The following is a 16,336-nucleotide window of genomic DNA, read 5'->3' as shown; positions in this document are numbered from 1 at the left end:
GGTTACAGTAATAGGTAAAATATTTTACATGCTCAATAAGTGAATGTGGTTCATAAATTTCAGATATTATGGTATTTACCAACATATTTTCTCCTCTTATAAACCTATTCTGTTTCCTGATCTTCTCTACTAACATTTATATAAGAAAATTTTGAACTGTTTTATCTAAACAATTCTTGATTTAAACAATAATTGATTCCTTTCCACTTTTTCCCTTTTGAAATAGAAACACTTGACTTTCAACAACACCCGATCGGTTTTGAGGATAAAGGTGAGGTGGCTTCGTTTAGGCACCTGGTGACTGAGGACACGGGAGTGTCTAACTTTGGGTGAGCTCTCAGCAACACAAGAGCTGGTCCTAACGATTACTGAAGGTTGTTACAAAGGCGATAACTATTCATCCAACGGCCCCACCCTCATTCTCATCCCTTAGATCCTGAAATAAAACAACAAAAGAAGTAAATTTCGTAGATCAAATAAATGCTTTGAAAATCCACTTATGTCTGACTGTAGAGAGCCTGTGATCTGGCCTGAGATCTGTTTCATTACAGAACGACAAGTCGGAAGATGAGGGAGAGACAAGAAGATCAAAGCAGAGGGAGAAGTTTGGGGGTTCTGGCTGACTTGGTATATGTGTGATTTTTCTGTATGTTTACCAGTAAAACATTTACTAAATAAATAAGGCAAGCCAAACTCATTCCATTGTTCCTGCTACAGGTGATGATGTTTTAGGTATCAGAGTTCTAAGTTCCTAACAAAGACCTCTTGAGACACTTGAGCAGACTCAAAATGGAATTGAGCCCCAGCCGGCCAGGTCTGCTGTATTCTAAATCCATGACAAGGAATAGTAGCCTGGCTTCCTGATTTCCATGGTAGAATGTCAGTTTTGATATTTGCTCCTGAAGCACGCGACTCTCTTCCACCAGCCACGTACAATACGGTACCTGTCTTAACCCCTGAATCAACGATTATCCAGAATCTGTCAAAGTGTGACTGATTCATATGCTACTCCTGAAAGCTTCTGTGCTAAGGGATATTCTCGAATGTCGAAGTTCTTTTTGTGCTTTAAGTTTCAACACTCCAAAGCAGTGTGTTTGGGCTATCAGAACACATGCCCTCGTGCGAATGCTTTCCACGGGGATGGCCACTGTATGCCAAATTCATGTTGCACCTCCAGCTGCTTGACTGAGAGGAAATGTTAGAAACGGCCTTGTGAAAAATGGATGCAAAACCAGGCAAAGACGTCAAGGATTCCCAATGCCATTTTTAGTACATTTTTCTCCCCAGTTCAGGCCAAATCCTAATCAGAAACCACTCTACTAGTGTAATGTGAGAGAACACTGTCTTGAGAAGGGGAATTCAAGCATTCAGTAAGATCACTGCATTCTCTCCCTTTGGAGACCTCCCTGAGATGCCAAATCATAGTAAAGCTACTTATGGTGTTCTGAAGAATAAGGAGAGGCGGGAGATTTGGATGTTTCATGATATCAAGGTAAGATTTCATCCATGTCACATGAGAGGTGTTTTCACCAATGGGACCAGAAATATTCAGTCATTGACTGCTACCCCCAGTAGTTCTCCCCTCCCTAGGAATGACCTGGCACTTCTCCCCCTCGTCAGCCAGATGAACCGGGGAGGCCCCCGCCAACGTTGCACACATCTGACCAAGACTGCCGCTGACTGCTGTGTTCTGAATACTTCCTAGGAAAAAGAATACAGGGGAGGCAATGATCTGGGGAGCAATGAGCTGACTTCCAGGACATGAGTGTGGTCAGAATGGCCCCCAAAGATGTCCACATCCTACACTTTAGATTGTGTGATGCTGTGGGTTACATGGCAAAGCAGAATTGAGGCTACAGATGGAATTAAAATTGCTAATCCACAGACCTTGACAGGGAGAGATTACTCTGAACTCTCCAGGTGGGCCCCATATAACAGTAAATGGGGAAGAAGAGGTGAAAGAGTCAGTGTCAGTGGGTTGCCCTTGAAGAAAGACTGGACTGGCCATTGCTGGCTTTGAAGGTGAGGCACCATCTTGAGCCGAGGAATGGAGGTGGGGTCAGCAGCTGGAGGAAGCGAGAAGATGGCTTCCTTAGAGCCTCCAGGAAGGAACACAGGCCTGTCATCACCGTGATGTGAGACAGGCGAGACCCATTTCTGAATTCTCCCTTCCACAACTGTAAGGTAAGAAATCTGTATTGTTTCAAGCACTAAGTTTGTAGTAATTTGCTACAGTAGTGAATGGAAACTGACAGAATGAGTCAAATTTGAAGTATCTGTGGGACGTTCAGGAGGAGAATGAATGGAAATGTGATATTCTGCTCTGGAACATGTCCTCCTTCTAGATGACAAACATTAGGTTAGAGATCGCCAGGTTCCCGACCTCTCCCACATGCAGACTGTGTCTCTTCAGGACTCAGTTGTACTGTTAGGACTCCGTGGGGGAAACTGGTTGGCTGATTGGATTATAGGCAAGGATTCTAAAAATGGCTCTAGATTCACAAAGCTGAGTGTGCTCGTATGAAGCAAGAACTTCTCACAGGGAAGGAGTCAAGGGACAGACACCCTCGCAGCCTCATCCTTGACTTCCACATAGATCTTTGTTGTCTCACTCCAACTCCACCAAAACACCTTCCGAGGCTCAATTCTACCTTCTCCTTGAGAGGGGATCGGCCCAGACCCTCCCCCCCCCCCAGCCGGTGGCCAGCCCCCAGCAGCCCCAGCCGCTCAGGCAGAAGCATCTCTGTTCCAGAGTCAGCCTGTGCAACTGCTGGAGTAATGCATATTGTTTTGCTTTTATAAAAATGACTGGAAATGAAAAATAGATGTGCTATTATCCATTAAAAAGCAGAAGGCTCACAAAAATTAGTAGGGCTGAAGATGAGAGCCATTAGGGGCCGATCGTTGAGTTAATCACCTAGGCAGTCTGCTGTGAGAGAAATGAACAGAACATGCCAAAGAGACCAGTCAGAGTGGACGTTTACTGAGCACTTCACATCATAACACCACTAGACTACTGACGTAGGTGCCAGATTTACCCTTTACAGATTCTAAAGTTTAGACACAGAAAGTTTAAATTGCTTAAGGAATCACAACCAGTAAGTGGCAGAGCCAGGATTTAAGCCCAAAGAGCCTGACTCTGGAGTCCAGCCCTCTCCTCCTCTGCCCTCCCATCACACCATCCCCTCCCTGATGTCAGGGGCCTCTCTGACCTCCTTTCCCTACCTCCTCCCCTCCTCTAGGTCATCTTCTGCTCCTCTCCCTGTACTACTTTGGTCCTGTCCACACTGGCCTCCAGGACATGCCAGAAACTTGCTCTGCCTCAGGGCCTTTGCACCTGCTGTTCCCTTCGGAAAACTTCTCTCTCAGATACTTGTCACTCTCTCACCTCTTTTAGGTCTTATGTCTCCATGAAGTGCGCCCTGACCCTTTAGAGGGGCTGGGTGCTCTGTCAGTGTATCCTGGGAAGGCCTATCCTGGACATGGAGGCAAACAGGGGCTGGTTGAAGAGAAACTTCCAGATCCCTTTGAGCTGGGATTAGGCTGTCAATGGAAGCCAGTGAGGGTGAGCTGGGTTTTAGCACTTTGGGACATATGCTGATGGCCAATCATTTTAGTTGCTCTCTGCACAGCAATCCAGTGCATTGTGGCTCAATGTTCAGTGGATACAAAAAGTCAAGGCTGGCCCCGGAGGCACTGTGGGGAATGAGGTGGACAGGCCCATCCTTCACTAGACGACCAGGAGCCCTCCACCCTTGAGGCTTAAGGGTAGAAGCAGGATGACACCTGGCCTCCCAGGTTGGTCCTGTTGTCAGGGCCCCATTCCGTGGTGTAGGGCTGCATTCCGGTGGCATCTGACGATGACTGCAAGTTCACATATACCGCATGGGCACCCCTAGCCCTCAGACATGGGCAACTCCGAGCTTTGCTGGCCTTCCTTGTTAAGCTGATGGGGCTCGTGGCACCTTCTAATCCCTTCCATGGCCACTACAGATCTTGGCCATTTACCCTACATGTGCTCCACACGTGCACATGTATTCTCATGCAGGATTCAAACAGCCCGGGGAGAAAAGCTGTACTTCCATACGTAAGGAAACCAAGGCTCAGATCTAGTGACCAACCCATCATCACACACCAAGTGCTTCTCTGAGCTTTGACTTTTGGCTGCAAGAAGTGTTCCTGTGAGAGGGGCACCTGGGTGGCACAGCGGTTAAGCGTCTGCCTTCGGCTCAGGGCGTGATCCCGGTGTTCTGGGATCGAGCCCCACATCAGGCTCTTCCACTATGAACCTGCTTCTTCCTCTCCCACTCCCTCTGCTTGTGTTCCCTCTCTCGCTGGCTGCCTCTATCTCTGTCGAATAAATAAATAAAATCTTTAAAAAAAAAAAAAGAAGTGTTCCTGTGAGGGACACACACGGGCCACCAGCACACCATCCATTACAGACACAGAGTCAGAGAGGGCTTATATCAGACTGTGACCCCAGAATTCTCAAAACCCCATATTCAATAAGCATTTAATGTTGGTTAGGGATGATTCCCAAAACGCCTCTGGGAGCACGCCATATGCTTCCCAACCAGCCTGCTTTTGGATGTGGCTAAACTTTTACTCACTTCCAGCGACAGTCTTTGGTAGAAAAGGCAAGTGCAGTTATATCCATAAGTCAGAATTTATTTCATACCACCTCATTTATAGCACTTTCGAGGACAACGTTCTGCTCAACATCATTACACTTGAACACAGAGCAGCACGACTTGGTAAGGCACCAGGTTACGACAGTCTGGGGAGAAGACCGTGCCTGCGTTTCGGCTTGTAGTAACTGCGTGGTTTCTCCTGAAGTCTGTCAAGCACAGAGAACAGTATTACAAAAGGTTTGTTTCCACAGACACGGTAAAAGGTGATAAAACAGGTTGGAAGTATACTGTATTTTTCAATTAGGACTGGCCTACACTGTAGGAGTTCAGCTAAAGTGGCATTTTCTAAAGCACAACTCGTAAAATCTTCTCTGCAAAACCAAGCTCCAAGTTGAACAGTGTCTCAGCTTTGAAGTGGATCGACTCTATGTTTAACTCAAGCACACACTTTTACGAGCTTTTCTGCCCAATCACACAAAGAAACAAAAATGGAGGAAAACCTGAAATACAATCGATCGTACCTTCACTAACCTGTAAAATGCAGCAACATGTTAAAAACGGTTGTGTTTAAATGTCAACCCTCTAGGGGCGCCTGGGTAGCACAGTCGGCGTGATCCCGGCGCTCTGGGATCGAGCCCCACATCAGGCTCCTCCACTGGGAGCCTGCTTTCTTCCTCTCCCACTCCCCCTGCTGTGTTCCCTCTCTCGCTGGCTGTCTCTCTGTCACATAAATAAATAAAATCTTTAAAAAAAAAAAAAAAAAACGTCAACCCTCTAGATTTTTAGCGCTAATGGTACAGATCGTATCAAGTTGGGTTAAAAATAAACCACTTGAGTAAAGCTCTCAGAACTGGGCCACACAGGTGCTCCACGGCCAGCTTTCCACCAGTGGCCCCCAGGCAGAGGGGGCCGTGGCCCTCACCCCAGGGAACCAAGAGCAGCTCCATATGCTGTCGCGTGCATTGAAATTTTCCAAGTCTTGTGTTCTATCTTAAAAAATTAATTTGCATTGTACTCCATGACATTTGCTTAAATATAAAAATATTGTTTAAAATTGCTCACCAAGTAACTCTCCCACCGCTCCCACCTCTGCACCCAGCACAGGCAGAGCCCAGCCTGGGAAACTGGCTGCTCACAGACAGGTGAGCCAGGCAGGCCAGCTTAGAGCCTGTTCGGAGCATTTCCACAAATGACGTAATTGTAGTCACTCAGGCTATAACTAAATGCTTTGGGAAGCTATGACTGATATCAATTTCAGTAATGAAAAATAAATAGTGAACAATCCATGTATTTTAGTTTTTAAACAAAGAAATCAGTTAATTTTATTTACTAACACAGATCAAAGAAGCCCCTAACCCAATCCTTTACTTCTTTTATAGGAAAACACAAATTCGCTTTTTTAAATATAAAAAAGAAAATGCAAGACCCACAGAAAGGTAAGACTTTTCCATCCACTGGCTCTACAGAAGTTTCCCTAGTTACTGAATTGGTTTTGGTAAATCTGCTTCACCCACTGCAACCGGACATTGTAATTCACGTGGTAGGCTACCTCTTGGCATCTCAGAAGCACAGCCATCACAAAGTAAAAAAAACCGACTCTTCTGATATGGAACTTTTTTTCTCCAGAAGATGAAGCCCTAAGAACTGCCACCTTGAAGAACACAAGTGTTTCACAAGTATATGGTTTTCTGGCTGTCCCCCCGCAAGGACGCAGCTGCGGGAGGGAGCTGTGGTCCGCACACGAACCCCGCTCCTGGCCGGGCCACAGCAGACCGCCCCGGGCGCCCTATGACTCGCAGCCCTGGTCTCTGCGGCCAGCTCCCTGAAAGGCATCTGTGGCTTTGCCCGGTTGTTTTAACAGGTTTCAAGAGACACTCAGTTTAAAACAGGTTTTAAGAGATGTTCGTGTTTTAAGATGGTTTCAAAACTGTGTCAAGATATACTTAAAATCATAACCGAGTAGGATATAATCAAAAAGAGATCTGTTCAAAAAAGTAATAAAAAGAGGAAGCTGAGCTTCCCTCACATCTGTTTCTGCGGCCATGCTTTTTCTCATTAACTGTTTAAAAGTCTGAATCAGCAGCAAATACAGCCACATACATGTGTGTGTGTGTGTGTGTGTGTGTGTGTGTGTACATTTTGGCTGACTTAAGGGGAAAAAAGTACATTTTGTCTCCTACAAACATTTGCTGCAGGCCTTTCAAGAGTGTCCACTTCCCTGCAGATGGGATAATTTAAATAGTTTGGAAGTTTTCAAACAATTCCGATAGACGCTCCCTAGTGTTCTGACTACCGGGGATCTAGGCAGTTTGGTGCACACGTACAAACAGCAAACACCACATTCTGATCTCGACGTGAATCACTCCCTCAAGAAAACGTAAGCGCTTCTGACTAATCCTTGCTTTACTCCACATGGCATGTTGGCTATGCTTATACGATGTCAACACAACTGGACTAAGAATGAAAAATCCCAATAACCAATTTTTTCCTTTTGGTGTGCGCAGTGCTGGAGAGTTCCTAGGATGTTCTCTGCTGGCTGATTGGAGATATTAAGCAACCAGGTATTAGCATACGACAAAAGGGACTGGTTTGAGGTGTTGTTGGCAGAGGTCTCTCCTTGTTTTCTCAAATTTTAGTTCCTTAAAAAGTTTTTTAAAAGTGTGCGGAGTTTCAGAGCTAAGAGTGATTCTCACCACAGCTGGCCTGGGGACGTAACGCACTTGCAGGAAGGAGCCCTTAGTCAAAGGAGGGTTAACCACACCGTTTCTTCTTTTGTTCTTCTGTACACTGTAACGTAGCAAAAAAAAATTTCATTCTCGACACCCAGATTTGAGGTGTCTTTTCCATATTAGATATAAATTAATCCAGAGGTCTAGAGCTCTACGTTTCCAGAACTATCTTGCATAACAAGTCATTAGCTCAAACAAACAAGGATATCAAAGGCAAGAAAGAAGACAGACACGGAGAGCTCCACCTGTGACACACGCATGTTCCCTATACACGTTCTATACGATGAGAGGAGCCGTTCAGCTAATATAGCTTCTACTGAGGGCCTCATCCCAAAACCGCCCTCCTGGGTTCCTGGCCGCGTCATACGAAGCAGCAGTACTTCCTCCACCAGGACTTGGAGAGGTTTTTCATTTTGTCTGGAGTCCTGCTTTTGGACTTCTTTGGCTGCTGCTGAGTGTCCGAGTACTGGATGCCCGCGACGATGGCCGCGTCGAAGACCTCTTTGAGGTTTTTCTGAGTCAAGGCCGAACACTCTATGTAGGAGGCGGCTTTGATTTCCTCGGCGCACAGCTTGGCGGCCTCCTCAGGCACGGGCTTCTCTTTGCATTTGTCCAGCTCAATAAGGACCTTGACGTCTTCTCTCAGATCCGACTGAGTTCCGACGAGGATGATGGGGGCTTTGGGACAGTGGCATCGAATCTCCGGCACCCACTTCTCGCTGACGTTCTGGAAAGAGGAGGGGCTCACCACGCTGAAGCACAGAAGAAAGATGTCCGTGTTGGTGTAGCAGAGAGGCCTGAGTTTGTCAAACTCATCCTGCAACCAATCAAAGCACCCCAAAGTTACCTTTTAAATCCAGTCTCATCAGCAAAGAGACCACTTTACCATTTTTTTTCTTGCAAGGGTCTGGCAGGTGTGATTATGGAGGGAAGGGCCAATGCCTCGGAAAGCCATCCTGCTGCTTACCTCCGTGGGGCTCGCACTGCCAGCCCCACGAAACCTGGCCGGTGCGTTCAATGTCTGCATCAGTGCCCACGACCCTCCGGCAACTTACCCCAGAGAAAGTACGTACAGCAGGTGAGTTGTAGAAATCAAATTTACTTTATCTACCCTTCAGCCTACAGAAACCCAGATTTACTCTTTCAACTCGGGTATTTAGCTATTCTTCTAAAATTGAGACGGCAGCCACACGGATCCCCAAGTTTCCAATCTGACCCCAGTGAACCCCAGTCTAAGCCTGCTTCTCTCTTCAAGAATCCAACCCTGCCCACCCTCATGACAGCTTTGAGTGACGCCCACCTCGTCCCATCTGCACCGCACTCAGGGCACGCACAGGGCACTGAGTAATGTTAATCAGACACAAGGACAGACCCAGAATTGGAGCTGAGGACCTCTGACAGGCCACTCTCCTTGGCAATTCGGAGAGCCTATGCCTCTCCAAGTCACTTACAACAACGTGACTTACAATGTCACACTGGCTAATACTTTCTCATTCTTGCTTGATTTATCTCTTTCTTCTTAATTGTTCTCTTTTTCTCCCTCCTCTCTTCCTTTCCGAACCTCCTTACCCCTTCTTTTTTCCCTGCAAATACCAGGGAGCTCCATGCAGTTTTGGGAGGATAAAGGACCCGAGGAAGGGCATACCCACCCTACTCTCAAGGTACAGGGAACTGGATGCAATAATTACAGTCGTGCTGGTGAGTACCTGCCACAGTCACCCACTTCGCGGAGATGTACGCTGGCCACTGGGCACCGTGCAGGGCCCGGGGGATTCGGCTGGGGACAGACAGACCCGGCCTCAGCCCTTGTAGAGCTGTCTGTCTCCAAATCAGCATTTCTTCATAGTCCCCTGCAGCGCCCTATGCAATGAACTAAAAGCTTTCACTCAGCCCTCTCACAGGAAAATATTTATATCATCTCATTCCTATTTAAAATTTCTATCTGTGGGGGCACCTGGTTGCATCAGTCAGAAGACATACTACTGTTGATCTCGAGGTCGTGAGTTCAAGCCCCACACTGGGTGTGGAGACTACTACACAAAAATTAAAAAACTAAACTTTGAAAAAATAAAAAAAAAATAAAGTAAAATAAAATTTCTACCTGTGGGTGCCAGCCTCGCACAGGTGTCCTATGACAGACAACTTCCTAGTGGCATGAAAAAGTGAAACGCCATCCAGGTTTTCAGTACGCCGTTGGCATAGCCTGATTATTATACAAACTCCTCTTTACGTGCACAGTATTCTGCATCTGTGGCCATTCTGCAGGTGTAAAGGAAACCTGGATCTGTTTTACTTGAAGGCACTTTCTTCATTTGTGGCTCCATATTTCAGTTGTAGGGCATCCAACCAACCACCAGGGTTGAAGTCAACCGGCTCGAATGCTCAGGAACGAATCTGGCATTTCGTCACTGCCGCTTGTCAGACTTCTATACACGACGGTTAAAAAAGAACAAGTTGGCTTTCTTAGTGCCAACTTTGAGCTGAAAGAATAAACACAGAAACTCCACCAGGTCGACGATAGCCCAGCAAAGAAGATCTTGTAAGAAAACATTCCCTCTGTTCTCAGAGGCCTCAAAGAAGCACACAACTGAGCCCCGTGTAAGGTCAGCTCCCTCGGGCAGCTGCAGCTCGCTGTTAGAAGTCAGTCACCCTTGGCCGTGCCCTGCGAGCCAGGGTTGCATTACCAATAAAAAGAAAGGCAAGCTCGGGGGCTGGGCCTTGTGACAGGGCTTTGGAAACCCGGCTCCCCAGACCTCTTGAGATTCTGGCTGAAGGATTCAGGGAGCCAAGCAGAAATCAAACCCTCCTCCTCTCTAACAGAAACCTTAGATACTGCCGAAATCAACACAACACACATACACCTGACGAGGTCCACTGGAATGTACCCTCAAGGAAAGGTGTTCTGAGGCCTGGTGATTTGCACGCACCTGCCAGGTCTTAGGGGAAGACACACAGAATTCAGTGAGGGACAGGGCGTGCCGGACAGGCCGCTGAGTAGTAGTGTTGGTCAAGCTGCAACCTGATTTTTTGGTTTTTTTAGCACAGAGATTTTTTCCAAGAGCCTCATGGGTCAAAAGGCTGAGGAATTTTCAGCTTTTCCTGGCAATTTCAGTGACAGTCCCTTCTCTTATGCCAAAGGTACGTTCTCAAAGTCCTCGGTCTCTGATCTATTTTCATTTGAGAAACACTGTGAGTCCAGTGTTAAAGACTCCTTTTAACATTTTCTATGCTCACCTACCTCCCTAACAAGAAAACCCAAAGACACGAAAAGCAATTTCTAGTTATTCAGCCAGTGGAGCTATATTCTTGCTCTAAGCTTCCATATGAAACCTGCATGTGGGCCCCAGGTTAGGGCTACCTGTGCTCATGCTCCCCTGAAGCTGGAAACAGAGGTCACACAAGTCACTTTAAGCCCACAAGGCTATTCTGAGGACCGCCTGGAGGAGATGGGCACTGGCTGAGTCAACATTAGGAAAATACAGCAGGTGTCAAATCAAGTCCCTTCTAAAAGGTTGTTTATCAGATCTGGACTAAGGAATCAGGAAGGTGGAAAGAATTACCACTCTGACTGGCTTTGCTATTAGTCAGAGTAAGTCCTAACGGATACTTGGCGAGTAGGGAAAAGAAGTGATCTTATCTTACCAGCTGTGTAGTTTTCATAGTTTTTGAAATTGGTTTATTCATTCATTACATAATAAGGTATACTGTACTAATACATCAGTAAAAAATACAGTAAAAGTCAATGAAAACATCACTGGGAGACTAGAAGAATAATTTCCAAATGAACGAAAACTTACCAACTTGCACCAAAGTTCTTTTATTTCCCTAATTTTAAAATTTTTTCACGAAAATATCTCCAAAATTATTCTTGTGCTTCCCCAACTTTTAAACAGACCACACTAAGGAAAAAGTCAAATTCTACCTCAGTAATTCAGGATCATTTCTCAAAGTTTTTCTGATCACAGTCCTACGCCTCTTTCAAAACTGCCCAGTGGTTTTCTCCCAGACCCACCTGTCCTGCACCCAAGCCAACACTGCCTTCCTCCCTACCGCACTTCCCTGGTTTCTTTCACAAGTTCTACTAACTGGCTTATCTTCCCTACAGATTGTAAGCCTTCCGAGGAGTAGGCCAGGACTTAAGTCTGCATTCCCCAGGACCCAGCACTCCACTATAGGCATCCGTATAAACCCTAGGCCTAGAACCCCAACTTAGGAAGCCGTGTCTGACAAAAGTCAACAGCTACCAGGAGAGCCCCATTAGTGGGCAGGGATGTGCACTGACCTGCTTGCTCCTCCCCTCAAGGGTCCCCAGTAACTGTGCCTTCTTGGCTTCCTGTCTCCGGTCTTATTGTTGGGCTATTCAGCTGCCCCTTCTTGCATCAGCAGGAATGCCTACATTTATCAACGTGCGACTCTGACCCCATTTTAAAGATCAGAAAATCAGACACGTAGTAGGAAAAAGATTCTTACTTTATACAAAGCAATTAAGCTTTCATGACAAGTACCAGGAGGGCATTCAGAAAGAGTCAATATGAGAAGAGCAGTGTTCCTCTGAGTTATCTTTTCCACAGGCAGTAAGACACACCCTGGGTTGCCACTGAGGGGGAAGTAGACGTGCTCCAGGGCAGAAGGGGCAGAAGAGGCAGGGCCGCCACTCATGCCACTGGGCCACAGCCAAACCGCGCTGAGCTGGGGACCAAAGCTGCCCAGTCTTGTGCCACCTTGAGTTTTGAAAAATAAACCTGTGAGTTTGCGGTCCCAGGGTAGGTAAGCAGTTTGGATGAGGCACTTAAGAATACTGGAAACCCAGCTTCTTAAACACAGATGGTCATGGGACAACACCTCAGAAAGGGAGGTGGGCACTTCTGCGTGACTACAAAGGGCCCCTCGGCATTTCCTCTCACTCTAACAAGGAAAGACTCCATGTTGATGAACTGTCACTTTGACAAACTCAAGAGCTGGCACCCTGGGTTTTCACAGAGAACAAGGAGACCTCAGTGACGAGCACTGTACGAAGGGACGACTGGGTGATGCTGAGTCCCTGGAGCTCATCGGGGGACACCCCAATCTCTGTCCCTCCCTGGGTGTGTCATCCAAGTGCTGGACCCTTGAGACAAGAAGAAACATTCACGATTTAGAAAGACTAAGTCCAGGTTCATTCATTCCCCCAGCTCAGGAGAGCTTTGACCACTGTATCAAAGAATGGGGTGTCCCTAGTGAATCAAACCAGAGCTTAGGGAGGGAAATATTAACACCCACTGACGAACTCCATCTTTTGGGCGGGGGGTGCCTGGATGGCGCTGTTGGCTGAGCGTCTGGCTCTTGGTTTCAGCCCAGGTCTTAATCTCAGGGTCATGGGATTGAACCCTGTGTCAGGGCTCCACACTCAGCGTGGGGTGGGCCTAAGACTCGCTCTCCCTCTCCTTCTGCCCCTCCCTACCATGCTCTTTCTCTCTCTCTAAAATAAATAAAATCTTTTTTAAAAACCCTCCATCTTTTTCTTGAGCAAATTTCACATTTGGCTTGTTGACTTCTAATAACATGATTCTATCACCAACTTAGAGAAATGATCACAAAGCATCATTGATCATTTTTAATAAAAACGAGATAGTAAATAAGATCAGAAATGCCTGTAAGAACTCCTGTTGTTGACCCTGTTGCCCCCCTGTCCTGACCATGTGAAGCTGGGCCAAACCCCGTTTTATGAGTGCACAGCTATCTCCCCCTCCCCGCCAGCCTCGGAGAGGGGCAGGGCTGGGGCCACTTGTGAGGCTTTAGAATGACCCAGTTACGGAGCGAGGTTATTCTGAGGCCTCTAAAGGGCTGGCCCCCTTCCCAGCACCGAGGCGCGATGGTCCACTAACCTGTCCGGCAGTATCGCAGAGCTGGAGTCTCACAGGCCGGCCGTCCACAGACACCACAGCTTAGAAACAAGACAAAAACAATGATCAGGGGTGTCTTTTAATTCCTTTCAAAAATAATGGTTTCAGCTGCAACTACCCTTCTCCCTCCAAACCCTTCAGCTATTCTGGGTCCCCTAATGAATTAAAGACTTGCCTAAAACAAGGAGGCCCCATGGAGGCATTTTTGTCTACAAACCCTCGAGGGCTGGCAATTCCCTGCACGGCGGGGGCTGAAGCTGCAAATCCCTAAGCCATTTGAGGGCACCCCAGAAGGGCCTACACTTTTCGCCCAGTCCTGGAAGATTTATTTTCCTGTCACACTCGGTTCAAAAAACCTAAAAACAACACTGGGGGGTAAATGGGAACCAACCTCGCCATTTTAACTCAGTGGAAAAACCTCACAAATAATTCTGTTTTCCCTTGGGAAATGTTCCAAGACTTCATGGTTTATCATAAAATTGTAGCTTGTTTTGAGAACATGAGCAAACACAGGCTGCCTGCATTGTCCTGTTTATAGAAGAGGGCACTGCTTATCTCACTGTGTCAGCTCAAAGGGAGGATTAACACAGAAAAGAAAAGAAAGCCTGCCCACCTTTCCACTGGGATGGGGTACTTGGCAGGGGTCTGCCCTGGGGCACAGCGTGGAGGTTTCTATTTGAATTCAACACTCAGGTCCTTCTCAGTGCAACTTTCTAAGTTGCTTTTAAAGTTTACACTAGTCAGCTGAGAGGGAAAAGGAGGAAAAAACAAAACCATTTGGGTGGAAACCCATTAGTACAGCAGTTTTATTCAGGGTACCTTAGAGGTGGAAGAAAGCAAGCCTTTGCCATCGCGACTTTCTAAGAGGTCAAGAAGCATTTTTTTTGTTCTTTTAAGAGCTAGAGAGTGTTTCACATTAGCCTCTGTGGATTTTAACTTTTCAGTAAATCTCAAAAAGACCTGAAAAATCCTTTATCTTTGTTTCCACCACACCAAAAAACATAGCACACCATACATAAGAGCTGTAAAGAGCTTAAAGAGACACTGAAAAGACACGAAGAATCAGAAACAGAGCCAACGAGGGAGATGGAAGGGGGAGCAGTGGGAACAGGGGAGACGGATTCAGAAGAAATCGCGTTTACTCTCCAGGTTTAATCCAAACCTAAGCCCTCAGTGCTGTTTTCAGTAAATTAACTATTTTCTGCCGCCTCTGTGGCTCTTCAAAGTGGAGACACTCCTCGTGAGGGGAGCCGCCAAAAGGAAAGGACTGACTCTCAGGGCCACAGGTAATGGCACCTGCGCGTCACCTTCCCACTGAAACTCGGCAGCAGCGCCAGCAACGTCGACCTGACGCAACTTTCTACGCAGGAAACTGACCAAGCAACCTGAACTCGACCTGTTGGTTACTAAATTGCCGTACCATTTCTTTTTGCACAGGCTCTGTCTCCCGTACCCCGCCCCCTCCGCAGGGCTCCGGTTTGGGGGCTCCCCGTTGCCCCGCGGGTCCTCAGGTGGCTCCGCGCTTGCCCCGTCCCCGTGGCTCGGGAAGGTCCTGCGCTCCGCGCCCGGTCCGCTTCCCAGCTGGAGCCCGGCCGGGCCCGCAGCCTCCTCGGGGACCCGCGACCCTCACGCCGCGCTCCCCTCCCTTCGACACCCGGGCCGTCAGCACCGCGCCCGCGGACGGCGGCCACGCGCCCCCTCCCGAGAAGCGCCACCCGGCCCGGCTCACCCGAGAAGTTGTCGAAGGCGGTGGGGATGTACTCGGTGGGGTAGCCGTTGGTGGTGTAGCTCACCACCAAGCTGGTCTTGCCTACCGCGCCGTCGCCGACAAGCACGCACTTGACGCCGCGCCCCTCGGCACCGCCCGCGCGCCCCCGGCCCCCCGGAGCCCCGGGCCCGCGCCCCCCGCGCGCCCCGCGCTCCCGGCGCGGCGGAACGGGCGGTGCCTCGCAGCGGCCGGGAAATGCGGGGTCCCCCTGCTGCGGGGGCATCGGTGCGCGGGTTCGGGCGTGCAGGCGCGGGCGAGCAGGGCCCGGCCCGACCGCCCCTCCGTCCCGGAGCCCTCCGGGAGGGAAGAGCTGTCAGCTACCGCTGTGGCCGCGCGCCCGGCCCCCGAGAGCAGCGCTTCCAGGCCGCACGCTCCCAGACAAAGGCGGCCGGGGAGGGTCCCGGCTCCGGGGTCGGGCGGCGCCACCTGGCTCTGCTCCGCGCGGTCAGAAGACTGCGGGCCGAGCGCCGTGGAGCCCGAGCGCTCTGTCTCCTCCCGGCTTCCCGGCGACACGACGCGTGGGGGGCGGGCGGGGAGGGGAAAGAGGCGGGTCCGGCCCGGCCGCTGTGTGCCCGCGCCGAGGCCACAGCGCCCCCCGCCTGCGCGCCGGGCCCCTGCACCCGGGCCAGAGGCGGTGCTACGCCGGGCAGGAGGGGAGTGCGGACGCCGGCTCCGGGCCCGAATACCCGCTGCGGGGCGGTAGGAGGGGCGGCAAACACCGCTCTGGGGATGGACCCGGAACACCCGTTCCGGGGCGCGGCGCCTGGAGGAGCCGGGTGGCCGAGGGCAGCATCCTCCCCGGCGCCGAGACCGACTCCACCGCCCGAGTGGCCGAAGCGGTTCCGCCTTGTTGCGCGCACGCTGGCGGGGGAGCCTGAGCTTCCTCCTGTTCCCTCGCTCCCCGCTTCCCCCTTCTCGGTCGCAGCCCGTGCTCTGGGGCCCCTTGCTGGCCACAGTGCTCCACCCAAGGGGAAATGAAGTGTCTTGGGGACGTGTCTTTTAAAAGGCAACTTTTTAAAGTCTACCTACAGCCTATCATGTGATTTTTCTTCTAAAATAATTTATCTTCATATCATTTGGGAGCAAAATGATGTCAGGTCCTGTGTTAATGCTCTTTTGGCATGCCGTGAACCAGCAAATTAATTTATAGACCCAATTTCTTCTTTTACTTAAATGTAATTTGGTGACATTAATATTAATGGAGGGAAGGGGGTGCCTGGGTGGCACAGCGGTTAAGCGTCTGCCTTCGGCTCAGGGCTCAGGGCGAGATCCCGGCATTCTGGGATCGAGCCCCACATCAGGCTCTTCCGCTATGAGCCTGCTTCT

The 16,336-nt window shown here is 49.1% G+C and overlaps 1 protein-coding gene across 2 annotated transcripts; it reads right to left on the bottom strand.

Annotated features, from left to right (window-relative positions):
- Positions 1-215: 215 nt before the first annotated feature.
- RHOU (ras homolog family member U) lies at positions 216-15,518 on the bottom strand. 2 transcript variants are annotated; one of them, XR_003317455.4, is made up of 4 exons: positions 14,972-15,518; positions 13,225-13,283; positions 7,325-8,177; positions 216-4,837 (listed from the first exon to the last, which is right to left on the bottom strand). XR_003317455.4 is itself a non-coding variant. In XM_026504227.4 (3 exons), the coding sequence occupies exons 1-3, from the start codon at positions 15,231-15,233 to the stop codon at positions 7,722-7,724; spliced, it is 777 nt and encodes a 258-aa protein (XP_026360012.1). In that variant the 5' UTR covers positions 15,234-15,518; the 3' UTR covers positions 4,651-7,721. The 2 variants fall into 2 exon arrangements, 1 of the variants encoding a protein (XP_026360012.1); XM_026504227.4 differs by having other exon boundaries at positions 4,651-8,177.
- Positions 15,519-16,336: the final 818 nt, after the last annotated feature.

The sequence above is a fragment of the Ursus arctos genome, unplaced genomic scaffold, assembly GCF_023065955.2.
Source record: "Ursus arctos isolate Adak ecotype North America unplaced genomic scaffold, UrsArc2.0 scaffold_7, whole genome shotgun sequence".
In the NCBI taxonomy this organism is placed as follows: Eukaryota; Metazoa; Chordata; class Mammalia; order Carnivora; family Ursidae; genus Ursus; species Ursus arctos.
Note: the sequence above shows the minus strand (reverse complement) of the source record. Positions and strands in the feature narration are given on the sequence as shown.

What these genes read in the sequence shown, in the direction of transcription:
- RHOU (XM_026504227.4), bottom strand. Translation starts at nt 15,233, where the DNA reads ATGCCCCCGCAGCAGGGGGACCCCGCATTTCCCGGCCGCTGCGAGGCA. An exon ending in CGCCTTCGACAACTTCTCGG is followed by an intron (nt 13,284 to 14,971) that starts GTGAGCCGGGCC and finishes CTTGTTTCTAAG; the next exon opens with CTGTGGTGTCTGTGGACGGC. An exon ending in TCTGCGATACTGCCGGACAG is followed by an intron (nt 8,178 to 13,224) that starts GTTAGTGGACCA and finishes GATTGGTTGCAG; the next exon opens with GATGAGTTTGACAAACTCAG.